This window comes from Rissa tridactyla, chromosome 9 (assembly GCF_028500815.1).
Source record: "Rissa tridactyla isolate bRisTri1 chromosome 9, bRisTri1.patW.cur.20221130, whole genome shotgun sequence".
NCBI lineage: Eukaryota > Metazoa > Chordata > Aves > Charadriiformes > Laridae > Rissa > Rissa tridactyla.
The window spans coordinates 27733115-27749087 of record NC_071474.1 but is presented as its reverse complement, the minus strand read 5'-3'; the positions used below and the strand labels follow the sequence as shown (position 1 = coordinate 27749087).

The 15973-nt window shown below is 50.1% G+C and overlaps 1 protein-coding gene across 1 annotated transcript in view; it reads left to right on the top strand.

Annotated features, from left to right (window-relative positions):
• GPC3 (glypican 3) overlaps positions 1-15973 on the top strand; it is a 172552-nt gene that overhangs the window by 73472 nt on the left and 83107 nt on the right. The window contains exon 3 of the mRNA XM_054214410.1: positions 4144-4838. Within this exon, the coding sequence (XP_054070385.1) occupies positions 4144-4838 (695 nt within the window). The remainder of the gene's footprint in view (positions 1-4143; positions 4839-15973) is intronic.

Below are 15973 nucleotides of genomic sequence, written 5' to 3'. Positions count from 1 at the left end.
TGGTGGCCCACAGCAGCTCAGGCTGTCCTCTGCCCAGGCCAGACTCATGGATCAGGGCCCTTGAAATCTTAGTGCATGCAAAAGTGGTTTTCTTAGTGTTTGGTTGGTTTGTTTTTTTTTTTTTCCCCTGCTAATCACATAAGAAAATATTTTATAAAGCAGAGGTATAACCATGTGGCATGATGGAGTTCTGCTGTGTGTGCATAGCTACGGTGATGGAGACAGAAAGATGTGCGGTACCTTTGCCTGCTGGAAGTTGGGTATAAGTCTGATGCTACGCTTCATCAGTGCTGTTAAGGTATTTACTCGGCTTCAGCCAGACCTGCGAACCAGCTGCCTTAAACTGCGGGTTTTGAAAATACCCTCAAGATGGAAAAATAAAATAGAAGAAAGAAGATTCAGTTGTCCTCCAGCAATAGGAGTTTCAGTAATGCCGTGTTATGAGCAGGGCAGATTTTACCAGCGGCAAATCCAGGCTGTGGGGTTTTTATGGGGGGATCAGACGCCCGTGCCGCTTCTGTAAGGTGGCGTCCCCTGGGTTTCCTGGCGAGGCTCACTTCTGGGGGGCTGACCCACAACGTTCCCTCCTCTTTGAAGTGCTGGGCGTCTGGCCATGGGTCGCTGCTGCTGCGGGCAGCTGGGGCTTTAATATTCTCGCAGCCAGCCCTTGGCGAGAAATATTTCAGAATAAGCAACTGCTTGGGGAGTTGGGTGGGAGAGATTTTTTGGATGTGCAAGACTTTTTTTTGTTGTTGTTGTTTGTTACAAAGTTTTATTATTTCTTGCATTTATTAATGGGGCAGCAGGAGGCTCCATATGCTTTTATAGTCCCCGTTGCTCTCTCTAACGGATATATGCAAAGGCTCCAAGGCATATAAAACAGACACTCTTAGCCAGTTATTATGATAAAAATTATGTGCATGTCATGACCTTTAAAGCAGTGGGACTGTGTGTGCATGCTCTTCTGATACGCCACTGTTCTCCATTCCTTTCTGAAGCATTTCTCGCCGTAGGAGGTTTGCATAGGAGCTTGGAATATTTTTCTAATCAGCGAAGAGTCTCTTGGCTCTGACGATAACTTGCAAAGCACAGAGGAGCGAGGCAAGGGAAGAGGGATGACTTTTTCTAAGGGAACTAACAGAGAAGAGGTTAAAGGCGAATGGGGAGGCACAGCATGAAAATCCCGGCACCGTCTGCAGCGCTTTTAAAAAAAATAAAAAACACCGGCCCAAAAAGTTCTTTGTGCCCTTTGAGGCAAAAGCTGTTCTGGTGCTCTTGAGGAGAAAGAAGGAAAAAAAGGTTTCATAATCCATGTGCCCTATTTAAAGAGACTTTTTTTTTTTTTTTTTTTTTTTTGTTTTAAAACTTTTAATAACATTGCAACCACAACTTGCTCTCCTTCCCCAGCCGGCGTGTTTACCCGGCTCTGTGTCGGATGTGCCGCTGTGCGTGGAGCGTTGCAGTGTCCTGTACGGGCCTGAGGAGCGGGATGCCAGCTGTCGTGGCGAGGGAGGCGTGGAGAGAGGGGGGCCGTGTCCTTGCACCATGGCATCCCGTGGTCAGTGGCGTTGGGAAGGATTGCTGTCCTCTGGGAAGGCGGGTGGTTGCTCTGGGCTTGCTGGGCCAGTCTTGGCGCACGCGTTGGGAGCTGCGGACAAAGTGCTTCAGCGGCACACCCTGGGAGGTGTGCAGGCACCCGATGCGATGGAGACGTTGTTGTCAAAAGTATATTGGTAATCTCTGCTTTGGTCGCAGTTTACACCATAGCTTTCTGTATGCTGGTGTGGGGGGAGGCAGCAGCAGCAGGTCCCGGCCCCACCAGGCGTGCCGGGATAGGGTGCAGCTGGGAAGAAAGAGTCGGAAGTCCTGGAGATGCGATGGTCCCAAAAGCTCTTGAGTAACGTGAGAGGTTATGCAGGGCGAGCAGCAAGGCCTGACGTTGCTCGTGGTAGCGTTGATACCGAACCCCTGTGGAGAGGCATCAGGCCACGCTCAGCTGCAGCCCAGGCTTAACAAATGGGAAAAATAACACTTAGGGTTTTAAAAATTAAATGCTCCCTTTAATTATTGAATACGAATAATTTTCATGCAAATTGAGCTAGGATGTGTGTTTCCAGAGTGACACGGTTGAGAGCGGTTACATCGTGGGGTGTTGGTGACCTGTGAACTGAGAGGCTGTTCGTTATCTTTAGCATTTTATGAATAGTACCCTGGAGGGTGGGACACAGGCTGGCAGAGAGAGTTGGCTGAAGAAAAAGAGTTTAATTTGCACCGGTGGCTTTCCGTTCTATTGCTTTAACTTGCAAACCGGGGTGTGTGTAGGTGTGTTGTCTTTACATACCTGGGTATGGGTATTTTGGAAGCCTCCTGGTGAGGAGGGCTGTAATTAAGGGCATAACCGCGCAGCGACTGCTGCTGGAGGCTCTCCTGCTTGCCACGTGGAGAAGATGTGGGTCCTCAAGTCTTTGAAGGTGGAGAGGGGAAAATGCAGCCTGGCTTTTCCTAGCAAATTGATGGTCTCCGTGTAAAACTTGAGCTTCACAGGGCTGTTTGGCACAACCTGGTGTGTGTGAGAGTGGTCCTGGCTGGGTACCCACGGATGGACACAGCGTCGCTGGCTCTCAGCATCGCTTTGAACCACAGAGCAGAATCACATACAGAATCACAGAATGGTTTGGGTTGGAAGGGACCTTAAAGATCATCTCAGTCCAGCCCCCTGCCCTGGGCAGGGACACCTCCCACCAGACCAGGTTGCTCCAAGCCCCGTCCAGCCTGGCCTTGAACACCTCCAGGGATGGGGCATCAATAACGTCCCTGGGCAATCTGTTCCAGTGTCTCACCACCCTCACAGCAAAGAATTTCTTCCTGATATCCAATCTAAATCTCCCCTCCTTCAGTTTGAAGCTGTTACCCTGTGTCCTGTTATTACCCTGATCCAGAGTCCCTCCCCATCCTTCCTTCAGGGACTGGAAGGGGCTCTAAGGTCTCCCCAGAGCCTTCTCTTCTCCAGGCTGAACCCCCCCAACTCTCTCAGCCTGTCCTCACAGCAGAGGGGCTCTGGCCTTCGGATCATCTCCGTGGCCTCCTCTGGCCCCGCTCCAACAGGTCCATGTCCTTCTTGTGCTGAGGGCTCCAGAGCTGGACACAGTACTCCAGGTGGGGGTCTCCCCAGAGCGGAGCAGAGGGGCAGAATCACTTCCCTCACCCTGCTGGCCATGCTTCTTTTGATGCAGACCAGGATGCGGTTGGTTTTCTGGGCTGCAAGTGCACATTGCCTGCTCATGTTGAGCTTCTCGTCCACCAGCACCCCCAAGCCCTTCTCCTCAGGGCTGCTCTCAGCCATTCTCTGCCCAACCTGTATTTGTGCCTGGGATTGCCATGACCCGGGTGCGGGACCTTGCACTTGGCCTGGTTGAACTTCATGAGGTTCGCGCAGGCCCACTTCTCAAGCCTGTCAAGGTCCCTCTGGATGGCATCCCTTCCCTCCAGTGAGTCACCCATGACACACAGCTTGATGTCGTCAGCAGCTGACGTCCAGGGCAGATGAAAGGTTGGATCTGTAGCTGATGTGGTGCATTTGGGAAAGCTGCAGCTCTGCAGGGGCTTTTTAGATGGCTTTGAGGATGCTTAGCGCAGGGTGGGTGCTGGGGGTTGAGTCCAAATATCCTCTGTGACTAAGGTCCTATAAATATTTTCCTTTTCATAATGGGATGTCAGCAATTACTATTTCCTGATTTTAAACACTGTACAGTTTGTCAAACATTTGTCTCTGTCTTAAATTAAGCCTGGAGGAAGAATTCCTGTTAATTTCAAATCAACGTGAAAGGGGGAGAGAAAGAAATTGCAGACTAGCCCTTTTCTTGAATCAATATTTTCTTTAAAAGCTGAAATGTTAACTAGATCGTAAGGGGTTTTTTTTGCCGTTTTGAAATGCAGCTTGTGTTTAAAGAATGTGTGCATTTCCCCTGAAAATCGCTGATGCTGGTAAGCGTGGTGTTGGGCACGGCTGCCAGCAGGCGTTTGACCCAAAGCGGGCAGGTTGGGACCAGCCTTGGCAGCGGTAATGCGGTATAATGTTATCCTCCCTGTTTCCGAGCTCATCCTCTCGTAATAACTTCATATTTTTTTCGTTCTGTTTTGCAGAAGCCTTTGAAATTGTAGTACGGCATGCGAGAAACTTCACCAACAGCATGTTTAGGACCCACTACCAGAGCATGGGGCCCAGAGCTCTTAAGTTTGTTGGAGAACTTTTCACGGATGTCTCGCTGTACATATTGGGCTCTGACATCAGGGTTAATGACATGATCAATGAATTTTTTGACAGTTTATTCCCTTTGGTTTACTCTCACTTGATTAATCCCGGCTTCCCCGATCCCTCCGTGGAAATGACTGAATGCCTGCGGGCAGCCAGGAGAGACCTCAAAGTCTTTGGTAACTACCCGAAGATGATGATGACGCGGGTGTCCAAGTCGCTGCAGGCCACCCGAGTCTTTCTGCAGGCGCTCAACCTGGGGATCGAGGTGATAAACACTACTGACCACCTAAAATTCAGCAAGGACTGCGGACGAGCACTGCTGAAGATGTGGTACTGCTCGCACTGCCAGGGGCTCCTCCTGGCCAAGCCCTGCGCTGGCTACTGCGGCCTGGTGATGCAAGGGTGCTTGGCGGGCGTCGTAGAGATCGATAAGCACTGGCGAGAGTACATCGGGTCTCTGGAGGGGCTGACCAAAGGCATGCATGGCATCTATGACATGGAGCACGTCCTCCTGAACCTCTTCTCCTTGGTGCGGGATGCGATCGTCTACGTGCAGAAGAATGAAGGAAAGCTCTCCACAACTGTAAGTCGTTTCCTCCAGTTCCCCTGGCTCGCTGCCGCGGCAGGGCTCAGTTGCGTCCCATGAGCTCTACATGTTGAAACCAACCGACCTCTTTCCTCCAGCCAGCAAACCCCAAATGCCTCCAATTGCCAGCTCCTCTCTCCTTCCCTCCCCCCACTTTTCTGGTTTTTAAAAAGCTTTTGGTAGCGTTTGAAACTGGTGTTTGTGAGGTGAAGGTGATAGCCTTCAGTTAAGGGCTTTGCCTTTTTCAGGTTGGTCAGAGGTGAAGGGTGTGGAGTCATCCTGGCATCAGCATTGTACCGGGAGGGGGGTGAGATCGGGAGCTGAGGTGTCCCAGCATCTTCAGTCCTCCCTGGGCGCTGAACTCACCTTGGGCAGTTCCAAGAGGCTGGTCCTGCTCTCCAGGTGTCCCCTGCCTCCTTTAACATCACTGCAGCGTACCTCCAAATAGATACCAAGTGGAGGCACGTACTGTGGCATCCGCTAATTCCTGAGGTGCTAAAGGAGATGTCATTTTCCCTCTTTTGGTAACTCGTTCCAGTTCTGGGCTGCATTTAATCCCAGGGATGAGGTTATTCCTTATTTATTAGGAGAGAGCTGCCGCTTTAAAAAACCTATTGTGTGAGTTTCTGAGCCTCCCGAGAAACTGAGGCTTTCTTGGTCAGAAAATCCTGCTGCTCTGTTTGAACGCCAAGGGCAAATGGACTGTGGAAATATAACACTTGTTTGGCAGAGGAGATTTTTCTTGAGATGCAATTGAGCTGCTCCGTGCAGGTAGGGTCGAGTTGGGGATGTGGGGCAAAGGCGCGGGAATGTTGTTCTAGTTTGCTTAAAGCCAAGGGAGATTAAAATCTGCCACCGTTTCCCTGTTGGCTGCTTGTTCCCGTCATTCTTGACTCCTGTTTACAAAAGAGCTGTGTTTATGTAGGTCACTGTAGTACTTGCACTGTAAGTCACTCTTATCTTTTTTGGGGGACTGTGGAAATGTATCGGCTTATGGGTTTGGAGCGATGTGGCATTCGGCCAGCAACACTCTTCTGTGCTGTTGCACGTGCCGTCTTTGTGCTATGATTGCCTGAAACATGCCACCACACATATGCAGGCTGTGAAATAATGTGGTGGCACCCGGGCGGTTTCACACCCCCTGGGCATTTTGGCACACGTGGTGCAGGCTCTCTTCATTGCTTAGAAGGGATTTAGGGACCAAATCTCCAGTTAGTTGGGTTACTTGTGTTGCGTTGAGCTGGGGACGGACTTTTTACTGGGGCCTGTTGTTATAGTACAAGGGGTAAAGGCTTTAAACTAAAACAGGGAAGATGTAGACTAGATATAAGGAAGAAATTTTTTACAATGAGAGTGGTGAGACACTGGCCCAAGTTGCCCAGAGAGGTGGTGGAGGCCCCATCCCTGGAGACATTCAAGGCCAGGCTGGATGAGGCTCTGAGCAACCTGATCTAGTTGAAGATGTCCCTGCTGACTGCAGGGGGGTTGGACTAGATGGCCTTTAGAGGTCCCTTCCAACCCAACACATTCTAGGATTCTGTGACCAGGAGGAGGCTGGGTTTTGGTGTTTTACAGCAGGCTGCCAAGCATCTCTCGTGTCCCTAGGACTGCAGGGAGGTTCCAGGTGACGGGGTCCAAGGGCAGCAGCTCTGCTGGGCATGACTTCTGCTGCCGTGGAGCCAGGGCAGGCTCTTCTCCAATCGGTCAGAACCTGTCAACCGTCTCTAGAACAACAAAGGCATAGAGATGTCACTGTAGGGTTAGCTTGAGGTCAGATGAGATGGAGAATTCGCGTTACAGGTGATAGTGATGTATACAAGAGGGAAAACCCAGCTGAACTCTAAGTTGGCAGTTGGCATTTCCAAGGCAGTAAGAAACAAAATTTACTTCTACGTGTAGTAGAGCCTATTTGACCTCAAAAGATCAGTTGGCATATTCAGCTGTGAGCGAAAGCATCCTTCGTGTTTTGGACCAGCAAACCTGCTGTGCTCGTAGGTGCCAAGGCAGAACCGACACGTTGCCCTTGCAGGCTGTGCCAGGTTTTGCAAGCACACACAACATGTGCATTGCTGTACGGTCCTGAAAGGTTAAGCGTTTCTCCTCCCGTACCCTTCTTTTATTGGCACAACAGTAAAAATGCACTTTTTCTTGAAGACGACCATGTATACAGTGAAGGAACATGGCTGTCAGTTATCGTATGGAATTTTGAGACCTTGATCTGTCTACAGAGAACGCGTTCGTGTGGGAGGATGAGTAGATGCAGTGCCAATAAAGTCAATGCAAGCCATGGCAGTAGAGCCATAATCTGCCCATCCGCTGCCAAACCAGAACATAAATTGACTTCCTTTAAAATAAAAAAAAAATCACTGAGCGTTGCAAAACCATTCAGTGCTTTCATACTTGATAGAGCTGTTTGAATTCATTAGTGCCATATATAGTTAGGTACTTATTTAAACATAACTCCTCTTGATTACTTAACACTTGAGTGATTCTTTTATTTGCTCTAAAGACGTTTTTGAGTTATAGGAACGCAGAGGAAAAAAAATTCAGGCCAAGCAAGCCAATTGCCTGGCAATTGTCACTGAAAGAGAATGGCCACTGGGTTTTTAGTTTATTTTTAAAACGTTGCTGTTGCTCAGCTCAGGCTCTTATGTCAAACCTCAGCCCAGAGCATCTTTTTTTTTTTTTTTAGAGGAATAGGGCAGTAATGGAAGTGCTGACAGTCTTAACTACAGCATTGCAGATGGCCTGACTCTGATAGCCGCTCTGCGTCTCGGAGCTGGGGTAAATATCTCTGCCCCTAAGTGATAGAATACTTTTTTTTTCCAGCTGTGCTGGAATGAAAGTTTCTCTGTTAAACTTATCAGCACATATTGAGTTTCAAAGAATACACCCGGAAGCAAGCAGTTGTATTTACTGTTATCCTGTAAATATGATTGTTTTTAGACACTGTTGTTATATCAAAGTATAAAATGCTGCAGGAGTTGTCTTTGAAAACGTGGGACTTCACTCTCACGCTGGCTTCTTATTACTGACCTTGGCCACCACTGCTTCTGTAGGCAAAGTTCAATTCACCTGGATGTTATTAAAGATAATGACAGGTTATTTAATTGTCGTTAAAATCCCCTGGAATTACGGAAAACTTATCTTCCATGTCCGTAGTGATTATAGCCTGAATAACAACACTACTGCCCTTGCCTGTCCTTTGGGCTTCTTTGGTTTTCCGCGGCATTGGTGGCACTTCTGCGGCAGTTCTTTGGGTCCTGGGGTGTGTTACCCGACTGAGCATCCTTCCTCCATGCGGCTGCTCCTCTGTGCCCCTTGCCACCCACCCCTAGGCTGGGTGCAGGGTTTGCACAGGGACCCGGACCCTTTTTATAGCTTGCAGCAGACCTGGCTACAAAAGGGCACGCGAACCTGAGCTCCAGAGGTGTTGCAGAGCCTCCGGGAAGGTTTCTGAGGAGCTCTGCAGTCCCCAAGAGTAGGAGTCATACTCTTGTTAATTTGCTTTTGGAAACTCTGTGCCTCCAGGCGTGCATTTAAATGTAAGCCTATGCGCTCGTGGTGTTCCTGGTGTGTAGACAGCAGTGCAGAAGAGTGAATTCTGTAATATTACAGCAGTAAGAAGTTTCCATCCCAAGCCTTGCTTCAACAGTTAATTTGTCAGTGATGGTAGCGTTAGGGCTTGATTATTTCCACGATTTGTCTGTTTAAAAACTTCACCCTTAAAACATGCTATTAAAATACTTTGTCAAGGAGGCTGAGTCTCAGGAGGGACTGGGGAAAAAACATTCTCTCTAGGGCTATATCTATATACTATCAATTTTCCTGTTTGCTACTTTTTCCCTGGTTGAAAATGTGCCTAGTACGTCTGCTCCTCGTAGATAATTTAATCGCGAATGTAGGGAAGAGTGATTTTTTAGTCTGTTTGTGCTCTCTGCTACAAACAAAGACAATTGGAGAGAGGCAGTACAAGTAAACTCCAATAAATGTTCAGCCCCAACACCTCTTGAAGCTAATGCTTTCTCTGCTGTTGGAAATACAAGAGAGATGACAGGTCTGGTTGTCTTACATAGCTAATAGTTGATCTTCTCTGGGGTTCTCTACCTTAAGCCAGCACTGCAAAGTTATTTTGAAAGGTTGCAGGGTTGAGGTGAAGCCTGTTGATTTGACACAGATCTTAATTTATCTATGTAAGTGTTTTTCTCTTAATGCTTTCCCCCCTTCCCCGTAACTCATCAGGGGTTTGAACCCATCCCAACAGAGCGGGAAACAACAGGCAACTCGTAGCGTAGTGAGACACGAACAAAGAAGGCGGCTTGGGGCGAGGCCGTCGCCGTGTATTGCATGTGAGGAGGGGGATGCACTGCAGGTGTGGGCGGTCAGAGAAAGGGATGTGGATTTTGGCTGTGTTCGCTGCTTGGTCCCGCACGCCCAGCAGGGCACACGTCCCCTCCCAGCGCTCCCGATGGGGGTGGCAGGACTTCTCCTGCCCTTCAGCTGTCGCGTGGTGCCTCTCTGTCTGGATGTGGAGCTGCCGTCACTGATCCCCGCCTCGCACAGCGGGACTCTCTGCTTGGCAGGACCCCTACGTGTTAGCGTAATTAGGCTCGGACACGGAAGACGCTGTGGAGCTGATGTGTCTGTAACGTGACCGAATCTGGGAATGAGAGCAGGCTGCAAAGGAACACAAGATCAGTCTTACAAGTCTCACAGAAAAAGTTATGAAAAAGACCAGCAACCACCAACACAAAACATATCAGGAAACTTCAGTTAGTCCAGGCTTGTCAGGCAGGCGTGCCCAGTGTGGGCATCTGCGTCTCCAGCGAGAAACGCAAAGACATGGGCTGAGAGATCTGCCAGCCCCTGCTGCTCCCCTTGCAGACACAGAATCATAGAATGATTTTGGTTGGAAGAGACCTTTAAGACCAAGTCCAACCATCAACCTAACACTGCCAAGTTACCACTAACCCACGTCCCTCAGCACCACGTCTACATGACTTTTAAATCCCTCCAGGGATGGTGACTCAACCACTTCCCTCAGCAGCCTGTTCCAATGCTTGATAACCCTTTCAGTGAAGAAATGTTTCCTAATATCCATCCTAAACCTCCTCTAGCGCAATGTGGGGACATTTCCTCTTGTCCTGTTGCTTGTTCTTTGGGAGAAGAGCCCGACCCCCCCTGGCTACCCCCTCCTTTCAGGGAGTTGCAGAGAGTGAGAAGGTCTCCCCTCAGCCCCCTTTTCTCCAGGCTGAACACCCCCAGCTCCCTCAGCCGCTCCTCACAAGGCTTGTGCTCCAGACCCCTCACCAGCTCCGTTGCCCTTCTCTGGACACGCTCCAGCCCCTCAGTGTCTCTCTTGTGGTGAGGGGCCCAAAACTGGACACAGCCCTCGAGGTGGGGCCTCCCCAGTGCTGAGTACAGGGGGACTGTCACTGCCCCAGCCCTGCTGGCCACGCTGTTCCTGACACAGGCCAGGATGCTGTTGGCCTTCTTGGCCACCTGGGCACACTGCTGGCTCATATTCAGCTGGCTGTCAACCAACACCCCTAGGTCCTTTTCCCCTGGGCAGCTCTCCAGCCACTCTGCCCCAAGCCTGTAGCGTTCATGGGTTTGTTGTGACCCAAGTGCAGGACCCGGCACTTGGCCTTGTTGAACCTCACACCATTGGCCTTGGCAGAGATGTGCAGCTCTATCTGCAGAGCATTGCCTAGGAAGGAAAGAGCAGGGAGCTCAGCAAAGCGATTTAATTCAGTCAGAACTGATGACTGTATTTCTAGAAAATCCCGTTAAGTTGCAAAATGAAGGTAGCCAGACCTTAGTTCAATCCATCGCACCCATCTGTGCTCTGAGCAGGTCAGAGGAGAGGTACCAGCGCCACGCGGGAAGAGGGCGCAGTTATCGGCGTGCTTGCGCTGTGAACCGAGCCCTGATGGTTTACTTCCCTGTGAACACCTCTAAAAGGCTGCTGAGGTCTGGGTGACCGAGGTTCGACAGCTGTGCTGCAGGCTGGGTTTGGTTTTAGCCCAACATGGGAGCGCTGACGCCAGCCAGCGCGGGCAGAGTGCAGGGCTGTCACCCTAGCTCGCACGCTGGCCATGGGGACGCTGCTGGCAGAGCCCAGGGAGGAATGGAGTCGGGCAAACTGGACCCTCGTTTGCGCTTGAGTTGTTTTTTTTTTGGGAACCCTGGTAGGGAGTCCGTGGGCACGCTGAAAAGCTAAGCTCCTTTGCTTGCTTGTAGCACCGCAGCGCGCAGTGGTGCTCTTTTGCAAATCGGTGTAAAAATTTGCAGTGCCAGCAGATGCAGAGGGATGAAAATCAAGAATATGTAAGCAGAGGGACTTTTGGCACCCAGGGATGAAAATGTCACCTCTCGCCGTGTGCAGTGGCTCAGTGCATTTGCAGGAGCTGCTTTTGGAGCCGGCTCACCTGCCGACGTGCTGCAGAAGCCGCTTTGCTCGGTGGGTTGCAGCGGCAGGGAGCTCCGGTGAGTTTTCCTATCTGCTAATGGATTTCTTTCTGGGCTGGAGCTGGCAAGAGACTTGTGAGGCAAGCTTTGAAATTACAGCGCTTTTCGAGAAGTCATTCCCTTTGAGACGCCGAGATCGGTTTCTTTGTACTTTTTAATGCGGGTTGCTTTCTGTTGGTGTCACTCCTGGGATACTCGGCTGGATGTACAGCCTCTGTATTCTCAGTTTCTTTATCGGCAAAGTTTAATCCTCAGGCCGGTCTCTAATGCTAGCTGGTAGCTAGCTCCATTTTTCACTTAAAGCTGGAAATAAGGGTGAGGTTTTGGTTTTCAGCGCGCTCAGACCCACTCGTAGCTATCCCAAGGTGTGTTTATCGTGTGCTTTTTGTTAAGCGTTTTGTGACAGGCGGTGTAACGTGCCTGATAAAGCGTGTTAAAGCAAGCGCCAGTTCCCGCTGCAGGATGAAAATAAACCTGATCACCGAGGACGGTATCAGCAACCTTCCCATTCCCGTGAAAATACCTTGGGAGTATTACGATTACTTGTCTGAAGAGGTTTCAGGTATTAAAGACTTTCTGATAGTTGGGGAGCATATGGCAAGGCGCTGAACTGTGAGGCATTGATTTTGATCTAGAAATCCCCGTGTTGCTGGTGGCTTGGCTGGCGCTGCAAGAATAAGGGCAAAAATTATTCATGCCTGCAGTTTTGCAACCCGGTATCAACAGTTTTGATCCAGCCACTTTGGCACGCTGCTGCTGGTCTGAAATCTTTGGTTTCGGGTTCAAATACGGAGCAGCAAATTAAGGGTCTGCGTCTCACTTTTGGAAGGGGCTTTGGCATGGATGCCCTTGACCATCACTTGCCTCTCCAAGGGAGTGAGGCTCAGAGGTTATTCTCAGCCTATAGTGAAATTTTTACCTATCTGGCCTGGGGAAGGAGGCCATTGGTGTCACACTTAATTAATTCACTGCTAACGAGAGCTTTGCCTCTAGAGGACACAGGTAGCATGCCTTCATGGGCTTTGATCAGCCTTGCCCTTTTTCTGCTGGGCTCCAGTATGGGCAAAGTGGCATCCTGGTCTCCCCTCCTGCTTGCCCTAATGGCGCGGGGAGGCGCTGGGTCAAATTGTCAGCAAATCAGGTCCAGACAAAGTTGGGCAAGAGCGTGGGGCTGTGCTGGGGAGCGCGGGGGGCTGCGCAGAGCTGCCGGGTGGAAGCAGTGGTTGAGGCCAGCGATGCTCAAACCCGCCCGTGCAAAGCCAGAGGAGGTGGCGTGGAAGATCAACATGGGGTTAATTTAAAATAGCGTTTGCTTTTGCTTCTCTATGTAAACTTTTACATTGTCCTCTCCTTTTTTTGCTCTCCCTCTGTCCTTTTCACTTGATGTGTTCTAGCCTCTGGCATGTTGTGCCATTTCAGTGGAATTTGCAGCGATGCTTTTTTTTTTTTTTTTTTTTTTTAATTAAAAGTAGAAGGTAGCTGCTAAGGGTGCCTCCTCCTCCCCGCGCACACACACGGCAGCACGGGGAGCATCCTTTGGCAGCGTGTTTGATGCCAAACCCAACTTTGCACCAAAGCTCGTGCGAATCTTTTCCTTGACTTCAGTCAGAGGCAGATCACTCAGCTGGTGGCAACTTCATCCCCACTACTCCGCGGCTTAAAAAGAGCTTTTTAAGGCTGCTGCATTTTAGGGGCGGGAATATCATACGGCGCCCACTGAGCCTGGCTTGATCTCACTTCAGATCATGTGCTGGCTCCAGCGCAAGCAGGTTGCATGCGGTGGGATGTCTTGCATCTTTTCCGAGCTGAAGTCGGAACAAGCGGAAAAATTAATTACTGGTATGTGTTACCTGTTTTGCACGTACCGTGCTTTGGCCCCTTCCTTGTTTTAGTGGAGGAGCTGATTTGTTGTTGTGCAACTGGCTCCCAAGCGTTTAAAAAGACATTTGGTTCTGAGATGCCCTGGCGTTAGTACAAAGAGCTAGCAGAGGCAGCGGTGCAGGATGCGGTCTTAACAGTTGGAAATGATGGGACACAACTTTGCGATATTGTGCAGCTTTCTTCACTGCATCTTCTTTTTTTTTCCTCATCTCTCTTCTTTTTTTTTTTCTCATGTCTCTTCTTTTTTTTTTCTCATCTCTCTTCTTTTTTTTTTTTTCTCATCTCTCTTCTTTTTTCCTGGCTCCTATCAGGGCTGTATTTAGCAGCCGGACCTGGGATGCTTTGGGATGTAGGAGAGGAAAGAGCTGGCGATCACGTCATCCAGAGCAGACTGTGCGCACTGCAGGAGGGGATGGACGGGGGGTGTCTGGTCCCTGGGGTCTGGGCTTTGAAATTTCAAACCGTCTCATTTCGTATTAAATTGTAATGGTCAAGGACAGAACGTGAGGTCTTGAAGTAGATTGGATTTAAGAAGAAAAAAACTTGAGTTTCAGGCTGAACCAAAGATCACAGTGTTCCCTCTGGCTCTTGCGGCTTCTGCTGCCTCGGGAGCCGTGGGAGAGGCGCTGGCCGGGGGGAGCTGCCCCTCCGAACCCAACAGGGAGGGCTGGGGCATGGCCCTGTGGCTGGGGTGAACCTGGAGCCTTACAGCTGAACCTCCCGCAGAGTTAAACCAGGCTCCTGCTCAGGGCCCTTACTGGGATCCACATTTAGTTCACCTGAAGGATGCTACAAGCTAGTGCCTGGCAGAACCAGGGAGGGTTTTTAGGTCTGGGCTGACTCCCCTGGCTTCAGCCCAGCCCACGGAGTCCTGTCCGTGGCATGAACTGCCTTCCTTCTTATTTAGTTGGGCCAGACCGTCCCTCCAGACAAGCCGTTGCCCTCTACGCTTACTGGGAAATCAGGGAGCTGCCTCTGGGATTCTCCCTCAAAACTGGCTGCACGTCTCTGTTTTATCAAAGAGATAAAACTCCCCAAGTATCAGCCCGGCAGAGACGGCTCCCTCGCTTGCCGCGCGGATTGCTGCAGCCTCCCGCAACCTCTATTAACATAGATGCCTTATTAGCAAAATGTATTCTGGCCCATTTCCTTTCCCCAAGATTTTTATCCTCGCTGAGACCCGCGGCTTTGCGACGCCAGACTCGTGCTCACCGATATCCATCTCTTTCTGCTTTTTTTACGCTAACCCCTCTTTTGGCCTCATTATCCGTGCCTGCCATTTGCAGCAAGCCCTCCGTCTGGGGTCATTCGCCGGCCGTCCTTCATCGTCACCGCGCCGAGTTTACTTCCAGTGACAGTAACCCCCGTGAGCGTCGCTGCCTTAAAACTGGGACTAACTCCCCCATTAGCGATGCTGATGAACGAGCCAATAACAAACCAGAAACTTAAAAGCGACCCTCTGCAAAGCAGAAATTGTGCCCAGAGCCGCCCGGGCGGAGCGGCGGCGTTTTGTTTCGCGCTGGCGAGGATGAGGGGCTGGGTTGCAATGAGGGCTTTCGGCTTTATTTGGAATTCTTTGTCCATGTGTGGCGAATTATATCATTTTTACATCTTTAAGGTGCTGGGCATGAAAGATGCCATCTACGAATATATTTAGCTGGGGGGGCTTAAAAAAAATTACAACAAAATAATTGAGGTGGATTTTTCAGCCGTTGGCTGCAGCAACGCACCCTGGTTGCCGGCAGAGCTCCCGAGCGAGCTGTCCTCTCGGCCTCTTCGGGTTACTGCAAAATGAACCGGTGGCTTTTTCCATCCCTACCTGTTGTGTTCCCCCACTAATAAACCCCCGAGGGCACGGAGCCTGCTCTGGGAGGGCGAAGTTTGCCACTAACTGCATTATTCTTTCAAAGTCTCATTTGAGCGCGAGCGGGCTGGCTGCAGAAAGCTGTGCCGATAGCCTACAGCTACTTCGGCAGAGATATTTCTGTTTAAAAAGAAAAAAAAAAAGAAAAGAAAAAGAAAAAGCAAGCCAGCAGTTGGGGAATTTAACAATTTTTCATGCAGGTGTATCTTTCTAACCTAATCAATTTTCGCACCTAAAATTCTCTTCCATGCCAGCAGCGGCGGTGGAGATGATGCTCCCGGGCGCTGACCTGGCAAGGGCGAGCGAAGCCTGGTGGTTTGCGAGGATAACTTGGGGGTGACCGATGTGCTCCACGTTATGTCTTTCTAAAGCTTATTAACTCTCCAATTGCACATATTGATCTGCATCACTGTACGAATAAACTCCGCTGTCCGGAGCACCGGAGAGCAGGAATTTCTGTACGCACCTCAGCTGGTGGTGCTGGTGTTCAAGTCATCCTTCCTCTCTCTCCTCCCTGAGGGACAGCCCAAAAAAAAACCAGGAATGAAAAAACCAGTGGGAACCACACGGGGTGGCGCTGGGATGGATCTGACCGGCAAAATGGCACCGGTGGCTCAGGGCAGACGGGTCCCAAAGGGTTTGCATGGCAGATGCTGAAAAACGTCCAGGACGTCTCTGAGCCTTGCTCCGTGCGGTTCTCGCTGCTTAGAAGCCAGAAAGCGCTTCAGTAGCGCTTTCCACCTGAAGATTATTGTTGGGAGATTTTTCTTTGCAGTGAGTCGTGGCAATGCCCAGCTTACAACATGCAAGGAGAGGAGAAAGTAAAGGTGATGCACAAAAATGCATTGAAATTATTTAGTCTTTCCTTTTTTTTCCTCCATCTAATGCTCCCACCCCTCCTCGTCGTGGAATTGTT